Source organism: Coffea arabica, chromosome 10e, assembly GCF_036785885.1.
Source record: "Coffea arabica cultivar ET-39 chromosome 10e, Coffea Arabica ET-39 HiFi, whole genome shotgun sequence".
NCBI lineage: Eukaryota > Viridiplantae > Streptophyta > Magnoliopsida > Gentianales > Rubiaceae > Coffea > Coffea arabica.
The window spans coordinates 48,829,758-48,846,024 of NC_092328.1; the positions used below are offsets into that span (position 1 = coordinate 48,829,758).

A 16,267-nucleotide genomic window follows, 5' to 3' on the forward strand; every position below is an offset into this window, starting at 1 on the left:
CTCCCCCACCCCCAAAAAAAAAAAACTAGAAAAAGACACTTCAATGGCAATGAGAAAAGTCGAGCAACGGAAGTACCCCAAGCAAATTTAACATACCAGAATCGAGTAAAAACTAACAGCCCAAGGCAAATTTAGGCCAGAACCGAGTAAAAAGTAATCAGCATATGAAAGAATTTCATGGTAATCCTGTGAACAAAAAGAAATGTTAAATAAGCTTCTGCGGCTTGTGCATACGATTTGGAATATTCACTTAGGCCGCAAGCATGCAAAAAAGCATGCAAAAACCGCCGTTCTCTTTTTGTAATATTTCCAGCGCTTTTTGGACACACTGCCGAATAATCTTAGCGTAATTTTTCTTGGGGTGCGCCTCGTGCAAATTTATAGTGTTTGCCTAGTACGTATAGCCACATTTTACTTTTTCCTTTAACTAACTCTTTTCCTTCACTTAAATCATGCCGTCCTTTTGATAAACTGGAGCAGGACGGCCAGCACTACTAGATCAGGACAACTACATCAACAAATAAATGGAATTACGCATACTGCAGCAAAACACATTTTCCAAAACACAATTCATGTGATTCTGTGAGTAGCTACATGCTAATAGCTCTTGACGAGACCTCTGATTCAACCCCCTGCAAGTCTGCTTCAGATGCAGCAGCATTTTCCTACCAATATGTGAAGCATGTATCATAGAGGTCCAATAATAAAAGGGTTAGTCGCAATTAATCCCCTTAAAATATACCCCAATTCTCACTTTACCCCATAACCTTTAATTTTGCTCACTTAATCCCCTATAGAACAAAATTACCCTTCCATTATTTTGACTTTTCATTTATCTTTTTTCCTCTCTTTTATTTCTTTTTCTCTTTCTTCTTTCTTCTCTCTTTCATCCTTCCCAATAGAAAAATTCATCTCAACGGAAATTTTTATTTTGAATTTGTAATTGCATTTCTGGGTGAAGGTTTAAAAGACATCAAAAACTAATTTTGATTTTTGGTATGATGCCACATGTCACAATTTTCAAATGATGATTATTAATCAGGTCACAATTTTATTTTATGATATTTTCTTGAGAATAAAATGGGAAACTAGAAAGAAAAAGAGGAAAAACCAAAATTAAAAGAATTGAAAGGCTAAAAAAAATTGTATTTTAGGAAAGTGATTTGAACATTTTGTAATCATTTAAGGAGAAAATAGATCTCTGCAATTTCTCTTTTTTAATTTCAATCATTAAGATGAAGATTTTTTGTGGAGAAGAGGAAGAATTAAAGGAATAAGAAGAGGCAAAGAAAATAAAGGAGCACAAAAGGGGAAAGGAAAAAAATAAAAGAGACAAATAAGAGTTTAGAATAATAGAGGGATAACTTTGTCCAATGGGGGATAAAGTGAGAAAAAAAAATGGTTAGGGGGTAAAGTGAGAAATGAGTTATACTTTAAGGGGACTAACTGTGATTAACCCAATAATAAAAAGAGAAGGGGGGGGGGGGGGAGCCAGGCTTAGGTCATACCACTTGATCTTTCAACTTGGTCTTCGCTAGGTAACATTCCAAAGCACCGTCTCCTCGAAGTATCTTTCCACCACACCCAGCAGCGTCAATTGTACCCACGGACTCTTCATCAACCACAACAGCATCTACTCTATCCATTCCTCCCCTAATATCAGGAATCTATTGAAAACCAGTAAATGCGTTCAACTTAACTAGAGCAAAGAAGAAATGATGTCAAAACATCTTTAAGAACACTACCATTTGTTTAATGATCATCCAAAGAATAGATAAGCTCAAGCATGATTTACCTCGTACATGGCATCAGTCAAAATGCCCTCCAAAATGGCTCTTAAACCTCTAGCACCAGTGTTTTTAGCCATTGCTTTTTTGGCTATCAATCCTAATGCTTTCTCAGTAAAATGTAGTTTAACCTGTGAAACATAATTAACTATTACTTAGCACACAAAAACCTAAGGGTCTAAACTTAAGTTTATGCATATGTACATAAGTATGCATGTACATATGCATACACACGTGTATTCTATGTGCATGTATGTATACATATACATATTTTGTCTGCATTTGGCTAGGGGCTGAGATACAGAGAAAATCCAGGTACACAAAGGATGCAGCTTACATTATTCATGTTGAACAATTTCTGGTACTGCTTTCCAAGTGCATTTTTTGGTTCTGCAAGGACCTGAAAGAAAAAAATAAAAGGATTATTGTCATATTCCTGAAAACTAATGCATCGGCTAAATACAGCCCTTCCATCTCATGCAGAAACAATTAGTCTCTTTTTTCTAAATAGTTTACAAAACAATCCCAAGAACCAGGTATTTGAAATTTAGTCCAAATTCTTTACTGTCAAAAGTTGAGTCTTCTCATTGTTTGGCCAAAAACTCCAAAAGCCAAACACAATTATCCTGTCATCTCTCTTATGACCACCAGAATTGGCCGAGCCCAGACAGGTTTTTCTACCATATCTGTCTCCTCCAATATCTCTAATACAGCTGCTATGAGTATGACAAATGCCAAAATCTGCCACCAGTACAACACAACAATTTCCTCTCAGTCGTGCAACTGACTGCCCCCTATGAATATCTGCAGTTTTATGTAACAACCCCCATTTCATTTTACAGCCTCCCAAATCCGTATGTTAGTCCACTAAGCAATGGTTTGATTTGCATGTAGCAGCTTGAAGCTTTAAAACCAATTTGTTTCGTATTCAATTCTTCAGTACGTTATTGCAGTACGACTGCCTGGTAATGATTGATGACTGAGAGGGTGCCTAAATTGGAAGCAAATGGTATACCAGGTAATACAAAAGGATAAAAAAAAACAAAGGGTAGAATTGATTGCATAGGATTCAGAATTTGAATCTTGATGGGCTAACTTGCCACTTGGATGGGGGTTCGAAAGTTGAGTAGAGGACCTTGATGAAAAGGATGATTTGGGGAGAATCAGAAGTAGGCTTTGCTAAAAAAGGACATAAATTTACAAAAGAGAAAATCACAGAAGGGAAATAAAGACCAAAAAAAAAAGTTTCTTCCTTCAGTAAGAAACAATACCATACTTTGTCAAATTTAAGTTCAAAGAAGAAAGTATCAAAAGCGAGATGTAGAAATAGATGCACAAGGGGATTATGTAATGCATATGTCCATTAAGGATTACAATTGAAACAAAGAATCCTAATGAAGAGTGAAACTCATGCACAAAAACAAAAGAAAACACAACAATTTTATGCTTCTTATTTAATTTCCTCTCAGATTTCTATAGAATATGCAATTGATTTATGTTGGTATAAACTGCAAGTAGAAGAATGTTGAACATAGAAGCTGAACTATTTTGCTTAGATTAATATATTAAAATTAACAAGCCTCCTTGTATATCAAAAGCTAATCATGTTCTGTATTTTTTATTAAACACATATTAATATTTCGAAAATGAACATACAAGTATAGTGGGTAAAACAAAAATGGGAAAAAGAATGGCACAGAGGCATGGAAGTATTTTAAACAAAGGGTACAAGAATAATAGACCATAAAACACAAAAGCCACACAACTACAGACTCTCACAGATACACGTTATCTGTATTTTTAAGATGGAAACTATAGGCACTACAATATACCAACAGATTCCAAATGACAGTGCAGGAGCCACATGATACACACCTCTGCTCACACCCAAAAGGCCGCTTTATATAGTGAGGCAGATACTGTAAATAGCACAGCTGATACAGTTTGAAACAGAGTACAAACGATGAACTAGTAAAGTGCATACAAGATTACCTGAACAAGTTGGTCCTCTGTTAGAGCTGATAAATTAACTAAAATGGGGAACCGCCCAACAAATTCTGGTATGAGACCATAGGCAATAAGATCACTGCTTTCAACCTGAAAATCATGATATCTACTTAAAGCATGCAAAAATACAGAACTTCTCAAATGCCAATGCAATTATTAAAACAGTCCTAATAACAAAAAAGTCAATGGCCTCACGGATTCCAGTAAGGATGATGTCACAGTGGCATTAGTTATTCCACCAGTTCTCAAGTTAGCACGAACGGGAGCACCAAAACCAATTGAAGAATCCTGCCGTCTGGCAAACAACATAAAGAAACTTGAATCCCATCAGAGAGACTCGAAACTAGCAAGCTAGTACTACAGAGAAGGAAGTCCTCCAGGGTGAGATGGAACAACACAATGAGTGGAACTTTACCTCTCAGAGATGGTCTTTTCCAAATCAATGAATGCACCACCACAGATAAATAGGATGTTTTTTGTATCAATCTGCAGGAAGTATATATTATCAGATCAGAGTGTAATCTTGTACATTCATGACTATATCTCCAATAGATCAATGAAACCATTTAAGATTCATGCTTTACACTTTCAAAGGACCTAAGAAGATCTCCTACCAGCAGACTGACAACACGGAATCATCTCACTAGAAGTCTTATTTAAAATCTACTCCATGACAACAGTAACAATAATGGCAGGACAATATCTGACAGAAAAAAGGCATCCTCCAGAATGCCAGGTCTATCTTGCCTTATTTATATTGTATGAGTTACATACTTTAGCCCAAACATAACAACTCAACTTGCATAGAGCATACAGCCAAACCAGAAATTAATGACCTTTATGTAGAAGAGACTTTGCAAGAAACCTTTACAGGTTACACCATCCTCTAGCAGCCTATAGTCTGTTGAGGAACTGGGTGAATATGTGTTTTAGACAAGGTTGGACAGGCATGAGATAGCACTAAGAAAAAAGTCAAAGCAATCTATAAAGACAGAGAAAAGCCAATGAATTCAGTGATGACAGTAGAAGAAAAGAATCTTCTATAAAGAAGGGATATGCTGGGCAACTTGAAGTCAAAAAAGAGGACACCTGGTGCGTCAATGAATCTACAGGCAAAGGTGATTCATTCATGCGCAGAGAGATCACCTGATTACAATAAAATGGAAAAAGGAGATGTATTGGCAGGGAATAAGTATGCCATAAAAGAGTAAAACTAAGAAAGTGGGGGAAAATCGATAATGAGCACAGTGAAAGGGACGTATAGGAATATCTCCCTATCCGAAGGAGGTCAAGAGATGATCCCCAGGCAGAGCCTGCTGAGGATGCCTTTGCTCCAAGCTTGATGCCACAAGACATCAGAATCCTTGGGGAGGTAATAAGGCCTCCTCGTAGGCTTATGATGCCTACGAACTATATGAGATTAATAGTGCCAGACTAGTATCAGTCTGAAGTACAAGGTCAAATTTGAGCCCTCGGCCCTCGGGAATGAGGCAGGCTGCCCCTGCAGCTAGTATGAGCATGGGAATGAAGATCCAAGACTTATGTGTAATGTCATGAAAGGGATGATGCATGGTGTGGCAGGAATCCTAGTTGCCATTATGCAACAAATGATGAGCTAATGCAACTAAAGATTTTGTCACTCTCTCACTCTTTGCACCTCATAGCAGTGCCTCACATCTTAACCTTGTGTCTTCATCTCATCCACGCAGAACCCTCTGACTTCCCGCTTTTTGGTTGTTTTCTGGACACAAAATCAGCTCATCTTATCAGATTGGAAGCCAACATCATGACATCAGGCCACATCCTAGTTTCTATATGCATAAATTTCCACCAATCGCATCGTTGATGGTCTAATTTAAAGTTGTCATGGTTTACCATGAAAGTAATGGTATTGGGAGGAGACTAGTGCTGAAATACCTGGGCTCAGGTCAACAAAAGCGGAAAGAAAACAGGTTCAATCATTAAGTTCTTGAAGGGATTTGAGAAATCAAAATGATTGTAAATAGGATTTTCTATTTGTTGTCTGTTCTATCCTCAAACATTTCCTTTCTCTCTTGTATTACTTTTCTGATCACAGAAAGGAGTGCACTGACACAAGCACACAACTCACCAATTCTGCATAATCTTCCACCACCATACTTGACCTTTAGCCCAGGTATCATTTTTGGTTATTACTAAGATCCCTTTTTGGAGGGGAGGGTTGGATTGTTAGTGTGGATGATTTAGAAGATATAATCAACAGACCATAGGTCTGATGATCTGGGCTAAAACTCTGGAAATTCAAAATGCCAAAACAGATTCTTAAGCTAATCACACAGTGACATCTCCTAAGCCCAATACAAGTTTTTATGCATCAGTAAAGGAAACAAGTGAAAAATATATGTCAGTAAATAAAACAAATCAAGTAAAAAACAACAACATAGGGATATAAACATCATTAGGATTACCCATCACTCATTTCTGAAGCATATAAGATTTCCTAAAGAGCTACATCCTGTTTCCAAAGGATAACCAGATAATTAGATGCAACGCAACATACCTGGATATGGTCACCGCGTGGATGTTTTCTGGCCCCCTTCTCAGGAACATTTACTATCTGGTTAAGCAAAATACACAATAAATGCAACTAATTAGGAAATGCAGTCACCACAATGCAACTGATTAGTCAATTTGAATCGCAACAGATGGACTGCAGCATAATTTGAAGGCATAAAAAATTTAGCAGAAAGCAAACTTCATATGCAAATAGGTTCCGCAATCATCAAACAAGCAAAGGACAAGAAAGAGATAAAGAGTATGAAACCGAATACCGTAAACTGTGCAAAATTACAGGGCTCTCATTGACTAAAATGTTAATGAACTTTTCTGCTCCTGTGGCATAAGAGATGAAGAAAATGGAGGAGACAGAAAAGTATACAATCTATAGCAATGGTGAAAAATAGTTTCTAAAGTGCTAGCAATGGAGGAGACAGAAAGGTAGATGATTTATAGCAATGGCGAAATGAATGCTATAGAAATGATCTTTTGTGATGCGTGTGAGTTTATAAAGCAGAAAAGCACTAATACCCTTACAAAAGTGCTAGCACATAGCTGTTACTGTGTGGGTGTGGTGCATGTTATACAGCAAAGTGCTAAGAACACAAATGTTAGTGGTTGGAAAAGACTTTGACAGTTGTAAAAGGGGGTGTTTAGTTTGGTACGCCAAAGATGTCCTGCAGGCATAAAGTAGTCCATCAGGACACAGCATGCATTCTGGTAAGCCCAGTATTTTTTTTCTTTTTGATGAGTCAATCATCCCTATCAAACCATCAAAAGCTCCTCAAGTCTAGCATATCTGCATGAAAAAGACTAGTTTCCTCCACCATCGGTCGGCCAAACTTGTATATTTCCATACAAGCAACTTCGTCATGTGAAGACAAATTCATGACTCAAACCCAAAGGAATTGCATGCAAACAATCAAGAGGAGAAATAGAACAGAATAAATGGAATAACTACTATGTAAACTATCAGTTTAACTAGTCACAAAATTCCTATACCAATTAATCTGCATAATTAGAATAAAAACAAATAAACCAATTAACTCATAGATCAATTACCGTTCCTTCCAGCATTTTAAGTAGCGCCTGCTGCACTCCTTCCCCAGAGACATCTCTGCTAATGTTTAAGCTCTCTGCCTTTGAAGTTTACCACAAAACATAACAGGAGAAGATAATATACTGATAAGAAGTTAGACGCAGTCATGTCTCAAAGAAAGGGTGCAACCTGAATATGTTTATATTGAAAATATTAAAATGAAAAACCTTTTTAGTTATCTTATCAACTTCATCAATGTACACCATCCCTTGTTGTGCTGCTTGAACATTGAACTCAGCAACCTTCATGCCAAATTGAAAGCTCAGACACTTGATCACTAACAAAGATATATGCAACAAGCAAAGAATTTGAACTATTGAACATGTTGGGTAAAACGAGGATTGAAGACAAAATTGTTCATAATAACTCGTAAAGTATAAACCCCACATTTCTTTTCTTTTGGATTTATGTTCATAGAATACGTAAGAACATGTAACTGCCCCTGTTTTTAGCATTTATCAAAACAATTTGAAAAAATACTACTCCCTCCATCCCATTTAAAGTGTCATGCTCTCCTGTTCTATTCACCCCAAAATTAGCGCCACTTACCAAAAGAGACAATAAAACCTTTCACCCACTTCCATTGATGCCCTATAATCCAACAACCAGATTCTTATCTTTAAGTAGGCCCAAAAGTTCACCTATGAAAAACAGAATTTCCATTTGATGGTGTGTGCGCCACGTTAGAAGCAGTAGGATTCGTGCATTGCACTTTCCCCAAAAGAGCTTGAAAACATTTCATAGGAATGGGCCCCACAATCTTGTCACCACTCTATCTTACTTTGAATGAATCAACACATCAGGCTGCATAGCAAGTTCAAGCAGGGCATTCTTGGAACATAACCCACAACATTTGAAATCTAAGCACTGTTGAAAATAAGTGGGATTCCCAAAGTGCGACAGAAATTTTGGGATGGAGGGAGTACTTGTAAACCAAAAGATAAGCCTAAAAAAATGTCATGCTTCCTTTAAAGCAACTAAAAGTGAAATTTGCATATTGTCTTCCTGAGTCAAATCCTAATTTAATTTGGAGTACCTGAAAATCTGAAAACATAAAACATAAGACTCTCAGAGAGTTTTGGCAGTATATCCACTAAATATCTTAACATTACTACTGGTCAGCAACGTAACTAAATAATGCACACGATCATAATGGTCCACAACATGGAAACAAACTGAACCTGCCAAGCACTAATGGCACATGCGAAAGCATGATTTACCAATCAGCTTCTTACTTGCTCATATCCACACCCTCCAACAATACCCAATGTTACACATACATGGACATACAGTTATATGCAAGACTCTAAGGGGCTCCAATTGCAATTCAAAGCATCATGCTTGACATACACTAGTGTTCAGACTAAATCAGATTGGAGACTCACTCTTGATAGTTTGAATACCAAATAACTGAAAAGGTTTTGCCAATAGTCAATAAGGTTGAAGGATTTTTGATAGTCATTATCATTTCCATTTGGTAGACACCAAACCAGCTGTTATTCTCTAATATACTACACCAGTTGACCTAGAAGAGTCTCTCTCTCTCTCTCTCTCTCTCAACTTGAATACACACAAAAACCCACACACACAAACACATGTCAATACTATAACAGTTGTGGTACCTAAACCCCTAAACCCAAAGCATAACCATGAACCCACACACACAAACACGTCAATGCTATAACAGTTGTGGTACCTAAACCCCCTAAACCCAAAGCATAACCATGACCAATTTGAATACACTGTGTTTATTAAAATTAATGTGATCTTCATCAAAGCAAAATAGTATGTAAAAATATTTTGTCAACTATCATGTAATTATTTCTGCAAAATTATTACATCTAAATGAGTCTTATCCTCCTGTGTTTGTGCGTGGAAACATAAATGTTTTGGATCTTCATCTGTTTCTTACATGAATCTATATCTACTCTCAACCGCTGTGACTTTAACCCCCAATTCTATCCCGTTTCCATAACCAAAAATACTTTTCACCTGATCAAATAACCCAGAGTTACCTCTGTTCTTTAACCTCCCACACTATTTCTTCAACCCCTTCTTAACCTTTGCTCTTATAAGTACATCCATTGATTGTGCCTCAGTCAACAGTAAAACATGATGCAATAACACTAATTATAATATATAGAACATTTCTTGAAGGCAAAAGAGTAGTCATTATATATCAAATTCTTAAATCATACATCTTAATTTTATATGGACCAACTTAACTGTCAACAGGGCAAGGGTATTCCTATGTTTCTCTTATGTGTTTACTATCAGCAAGCACGTTGCATAGGGAGGGGAAAAAATCATTCAGGTAAGTCAAATCAAATTTAATCTAACTCCTTCCAAATATTCACAAAACATTTACTCAAATTCTTGTCCAGGAATAAGCATTTCAATCTCAGCGGTTGCTGCCGGATAAAATGAGGATGAACATCCCAATAAAATCTTAAACTGATTCAACTATTGTAAAAACTAATTTGAATGAGTTTGGCAGGCTGAGAGTATATACCGTGAGCAATTTGTGAAGTATTGATTCAACATCCTCACCAACATATCCTGCCTGTACAGGAGTAAAGTACTCTTGTCATCTGGACAGATATAGGAAATTTGAAAGACCCAAAGAAGAATACGAGGCATGAGACAGTAAAAGCAGCAGTGATAAGAGCAAAGAAGAATCCCATCTGTCTCTTTATCAAGTGCACAGTATGTCGGTGGTTTTTTTCCGCTTTTGTAAAAACTATTTTAACCAGATGAAAAAAAAAGTAAAGTAATTCTCGAAAAAGCAGCTCAACAAACTCAAACAGTCATTTTGTGAAAAGATTTCAAAATCAATATTTCAGCTAATAAGCTAAAAGCATAAGCCATAAGCAAAGAACTAAACCTTGCAAAAAGCTAGAAATCAGCTGATTTTAAGCAATCAAGAACAAGATTTATTACGTTGAGATTACAACAAAACACTTTTTTGCTCCCCAAAAAAAAAATACACCATTACATCAACAAGTATACTTACATAGCTGCACACTTAATCTTTTAAACAGACACTTGTCCAGATAATCATACCAGCCATGGATGAGTACAGCCTAAAACAGATTCACCCAAGAATTACTTGCCTGGGTTAGAGTAGTTGCATCAGCAATTACAAAGGGCACATTCACAAAACGAGCTAGAGTTTTTGCCAGCAGCGTTTTTCCTGTTTAACAAGAAAGTATGAACTACAAAGGCATTCTAAAATATGGAGACTCTACATGTTGAACCATGTCTCAATAAAACAAATCATCAAGGATGATCACGTAACCACCAACTTATCTTACAGCAAATGCCTTCTATTGAAATAAGGGATTGAAAACAAGAATTGTGAAGAACAAAGATACCAGAGCCTGTTGGCCCCATCAAAAGCACATTGCTCTTCTCCAATTCCACATTTTCGTCATCATCATCTGGTGCTATTTCTGCTTCTGACCTAGCATCAAAGTACGGATTCAAGCTGTCAAACAGTATAGAAAGCACAAGTATAGTGTGTCCAATTGTGTGAAAAAGCATTGCAGTTAAATCGTATCCTGGCCATGCATAACTAGACGAAAAGGAAATGATCACCAACCCCTTCTTCAAGCTGGCATGATATATCCTTTTGTAGTGGTTATAAACAGCCACTGATAACACCTGCAGCACGAAAATGAAGCCAAAATCACATATGAATTATAATTGGAGAATCTTAAACATTGCTAGCTGTTTTGGCACTCACAGTGTGCCCCAATCCACTCCAGGTCAGCAACCCAAATCCATGCATGCATTTTCAGTAAACCACCCCTCCCCCCCCCCCCAACCCAAAAAAAAAAGCCGGAAAAAATAAACAAAAAAGGGTTTACATATGTTCACAGTCTATGGACCACTATTTTGCATGAGTAGAAAACCTACTGACGAGAACTACTATTGCCATCTGAGGACTATTGTTCAAACTTGCTTCCACTTCTCTAGTTCTGTTGTGCATTTCATAGTCTAAGTACCAACACCAAGACAAGTGCGATGGTTGCATCAATGAAACATAAATACAACATGATACCGCAATTGTGCAAGACACACATGAAAGAAAGTGAGAAACTTGACTAGAAGAGTTGCATTCAAGCAACATTGAGAAGAGAATTAAACACCTCCAAAAGAATGCCGGCATGAACTTTACATTTGGAGAAAGCAATCCACACAAAATCTTGACAAGCTAGAGATGACAGCATCAAGGTTTATATTCAACATGCAACCAATCAGGCAACTTAGATCAGAATTTAGAATACCACTAAGGTGTGCATTATTGTTCATGGCTATACAACTGAAACATGTTTCCAGAGGGAAAGAAGAATAAGATAAAAGTGTACAAAAAAGGGAACCTTTTTGGCATGATCCTGGCCTATGACAAACTTATCAAGTCCCATGCAAATCTCCTTTGGCGTGGGCAAATTTTTTCCCAGATTAGATCCTCCCCATCCACTCTTCTCTCCGTTGTTGCTAGTGTCACCACCCTTAATGTTAGGGGTGCTGGCAGCCCGCACCACATTGACACCGGGAGCAAAAGGTGGGCCAGGAGGTGTATGAACTGCAATCCCATCTCCCCCATTTCTGTTGGCGGGAGGAGGAGGAGGCAAATTCTCTGGTGGCTCACTGCCGTAAGACTTGAAGGTTCCCCAAAACGAGGCCCTAAGTCTTTTTCCCCATTCTTCTTCCGTCATTGACCTCTTGTCAGAGGCAATCCTGGTAGCACCACCGTTACTAGTTTTAACTCTCCCAATCTCCAGGAAACTCCCTTGAAGGGGAGCCATCTGGTGTGGACGGAAATAGTAGGCGGTCTTGCAATTGGGACAGAGGCTAACAGCCTGGTATTGGTGCACTCCTCCATTTGGCCCGCCTGTGGCTTGTTTCTTGTCCGCATTACTAGTGTTGTTACTGATCATGTTATTCGAGGAGGAGGAGCTGCTGTTGCTCCACTCGCCATTAGGATGAGGATGACTAATGTTGTTTGAATCACAGTTATTAGTAGTATCAATAACACCATCATGGTTATTGGAACTTGAATCGAAAGGGAAGGCATCAAAAGTGGGAGTGGAAGAGGGAGGAATGAGGTGGGGGTGACGCTCGGTGAAGAGGATATCCATTTGCTTAGCGCAGCGAGGGCAGTTGGCCTCCGCCCTAATTCTGCGAACCGTGTGGTAGTCGTCCGAACCGCCACCGCCCCCGCGGTCCCACTTGTACCTCTCCTGCACCCCTATCAGTGACTCCCTACGCTTAAGATAAGAGCCCACGTGCAGGCAATTCACGAAACCTCTATTGTTCTGCTTTTGCCACGGCTGGCTCTGGCTCTGCTTCCATCTCCGTGCGGATGATGAAGCTGTTGTCGCTGCCGCCACTCGGTCTTTCAGCCTCACCCATTTCCAAATTCCCCGGGACATAATACTACTGTATTTATCAGCCTTAGCTCTACGCTCTATTCCTTCCCGGTAATAATATATAATGATGATAATACCATTTACAACTAAACTGGTAATAACCTACTCCGCCCACGTTTCTCCCACTTTAGAGTTTTAGATTTGTTTCTTCTGTAACGAAATTGACGGTAGAAATCGGGATCAATGAATGAACTCAATACAATTAACAAGTCTACAATCAAGTGTCGAATGGCTAGATCTTACTATCTGAGCGACCGTGCTTTTATAAGTATCTACTAATACTCTATCTTCTTGACGTGAACAAGCGAGCTCCAAGGCACACACCCAGGATAGAAAATAACGTAGGTGCCGGGAGAGTTCGTAGGAGACGGATTTGTTTTTTTAATGAAGCAGCAAAATAAAATGTCAAAAAAATGAAACCGACCCCCTGCCCCTGTAGAAGCAGTTTGTGCCATCGGCTCTTACCTCCTCCCCATACTTGCAGTTTGACCGCATCGTTCACATCTGAATTGCATCGTTGGACTCGACAAGTGGAATAATTGGGCTTCACAATCCACAGCCGCAATTCACAAGGTCATTGGGCTTTTCGATTTTAACTCGTGCAATATGGTTTACGATTATGAAAAAATTTAATACTTTTAATAAATTAAAAATATATAAAACTATTAAATAGGGTTAAAATGAGGAGAAGAGAAGGATAAATTCGTTACCATACGAGTCCATCTTGCTTCCATTTTCACGCCATAATCAATTAATCAATGCAAAATTTAAAAAATAAATAAATAAGAACGAACTAATGTAAATTAGAAGAATTTACACCTGTATTGTACATTTCAATGGTCGAAAGGTTAGACGTCCAAATGCAATCTTCTTGGTATAATATTAAACCTACATAAAAAAAAAAAGATTCGATAAATAAAGCAATTAAAAAGGCATGAAAAAAAGTAAGAACTAACCATGCATTCATAATAGTAAACAAACATACCACGCAAAAGTATGTTGCAACACTATTGATGTATCAAAAGAATCACCACTAAATCGTGTCGTAAGTATGGGAGGGATTAGATATCTGAGTAGTTCTAGCTATAAACGATGGATACTAGGCACTGTGTGGATTAGATATCTCTATAGTCTTAACTGTAAATGATGGATACTAGGTACTGTACATATCAACCTATGTAATGCTGTAGATAACACATTAAGTATCCCGCCTGAGAAGTATGTTCACAAGAATGAAATTCAAAGGAATTGATGGGCCCGCACAAGCGGTGGAGCGTGCGGTTTAATTCGATACAGAGCAAAGAACCCTACTAGAGCTTGATATGCCGCAAACTCTCTTAAAATAGAGAGATGCCTTTGGGAACGTGAAACACTGGTGGTGCATGACCATAACAGATATGGATAGACGTGCACAACCATAATAGATATGGATGGACGTCAAGTGGTTGATATTATCCTCCAGAACCATAACTTGAATATATCAAATTGGATCAACCATTAACGAGTAACGCTAATGTAGGCGTATTTGGTTAGGGAGATGCATAAATACGACTTCAAGATCCATTATGTGTCTAAGGTCTTTTGTTCTTCTTGGCATTTGTTATTTTGACACAATTCTTTTTTGTTCTAAAAAAGAAACAGTTTGAGAAAGTTCATTTGGCCGAAATGAATTTCTAGACTTGCGGTTGCTTGTTTATACTTTTTCTACGAGATGCTAGAAATCTCTTTTACCGAATTGCTAATCATAATATATATTTTTTGAAGAATCCTATTTGACTTTCACCCTATTTCTTTATTTTTTTTCAACCAATTTAGGGCTATGGAACTATATTATTATTGCCCGATTTCAATGTTATAAAATGGATCAATGGTTTTTTATTCTAAAAATAAAAATGTATCAATAGGATTTCAATTTTGGGGTTAATTTGATATGAGAATAAGATTTTCAATTTTATCAGTAAGGATTGTTTTATATCTGGATTGTGATGATAGATAATAGGTTTATCTATTAATTAATGATCAAAGGAGATAGATACTGCTTGCGTTAAAAAAAAAGATAAATCATATCATATATATATATATATATATATATATAATAAAGTCGTATTCTCATTTTTATCCCTTCATGTTTTCTCTTTCCTACGTGGCTTAACGAAACGGCAAGTAGTTTTCTACGTAGCTTGCTCCTTTTTTGTTTAGATATATATCAATTCTTATTTCCTATAAGAATTCTTAATATTATATGATTCTTATTTCTTACCTAAAAAAGGAACTGGAAAATAATGCGATATAAATAAAAGACACATAAATATCTCTATTATATATATCTCCAAATTCATGCCAATAATTTGTGTACTGCATAGGGAATCGAAATAAATAAGAATTGTTATCACTACAAGAAGTAGAAAAGTAACTAATTTCAAAAGGAACCATTAATAACAGAAGTCAATATCTGATGTTGGAAATAGGATTCTTAATAAATTTTATTATTAAGTGCATTATCAAAACACAGTGCATAGCACGAAATTTATGGAAAAGAAAAAGTTAATTGAATCCAATTAACTGTATGTATTTGATCTGTACGGTCAAATATCAATTCTTATTTGAGCACGGATTTGTAAATTCCTATAAACTCATTCGTTGTTAATCAAAACATGCAGGCTATACTCATTGCTAGGTTATAGGATTCACAATACATCTCTACTCAGATGGTGGGGAGTATTTAGTGTGTGGATCCACACCATAGGAGTCCATGCACTTAAAGGACTCGATATAGTTGAGGTGGTCTATCTTTCAAGATAGGTAAAATCTGTCTTGAAAACACACTTTTATTTCCTATAATAATTCTTAATATTATAGGATTTTTATTTCCTATCCAAAGTTACGTACTTTAAACAAGTTAAATCAAGATAAACCTACTTTTAATGTTCTTATCAATATCTCTTTATATTCTTATCAATTCTTATTTCTTATGCCTACACTACATATAGCCTCTAATATATTGATTTCAAACATCAAATTCATGATTAGGTATTTCAGTGCAAGCGGTTAGCACATTAAAATATCGATTTTGGGTTTTCACTGCTCTTGATTATCAGGTACATCTTTTTTCAACACATATATTTTTTTAAAAGGCATGTTGATCTTCAATTGTAAAAGTTTAGTAACATATCTTGAATTTTATTTTTTTTTGTTTTTATTTTTGTTTGTTTTTTTATGAACACATAGGATTAGTAATATATCTTGAATTAGTAATAAATTTTTCTTATATTTCATATATTATATATCACATAATATTTTTGCCTTTAATTTTGATAAATTATTATCAGATTGGTGGAACCGATAACCAATACCAACCTGAAATATCTTCCTCCCAAATCCCAATTAGTATAACAGATGATTAT

General features: G+C 36.8%; 1 protein-coding gene across 5 annotated transcripts; it reads right to left on the reverse strand.

Annotated features, from left to right (window-relative positions):
• Positions 1–509: 509 nt before the first annotated feature.
• On the reverse strand, positions 510–14,231 carry LOC113714457 (CLP protease regulatory subunit CLPX3, mitochondrial). Of its 5 annotated transcripts, none has more exons than XM_072067950.1 (18): positions 13,849–14,229; positions 13,683–13,751; positions 11,811–13,013; positions 11,030–11,091; positions 10,803–10,891; positions 10,538–10,621; positions 9,941–9,987; positions 7,596–7,670; positions 7,392–7,469; positions 6,334–6,390; positions 4,884–4,940; positions 4,210–4,280; positions 3,990–4,089; positions 3,780–3,884; positions 2,125–2,187; positions 1,796–1,918; positions 1,509–1,667; positions 510–665 (listed from the first exon to the last, which is right to left on the reverse strand). In XM_072067950.1, the coding sequence occupies exons 3-18, from the start codon at positions 12,864–12,866 to the stop codon at positions 591–593; spliced, it is 2,301 nt and encodes a 766-aa protein (XP_071924051.1). In that variant the 5' UTR covers positions 12,867–13,013; positions 13,683–13,751; positions 13,849–14,229; the 3' UTR covers positions 510–590. The 5 variants fall into 5 exon arrangements, with proteins under 5 accessions (XP_071924051.1, XP_071924050.1, XP_071924049.1 ...); XM_072067949.1 differs by having other exon boundaries at positions 11,811–13,407; XM_072067948.1 differs by having other exon boundaries at positions 11,811–13,751.
• Positions 14,232–16,267: the final 2,036 nt, after the last annotated feature.

Bases quoted from the DNA above. Each gene is read 5' to 3' on its own strand.
- LOC113714457 (XM_072067950.1), bottom strand. From the start codon at position 12,866: ATGTCCCGGGGAATTTGGAAATGGGTGAGGCTGAAAGACCGAGTGGCG. The intron at 10,622-10,802 runs GTATCTTTGTTC...CTTGTTAAACAG, and splicing joins GATGGGGCCAACAGGCTCTG to GAAAAACGCTGCTGGCAAAA. The intron at 666-1,508 runs GTATGACCTAAG...ACATATTGGTAG, and splicing joins CCAAGTTGAAAGATCAAGTG to GAAAATGCTGCTGCATCTGA.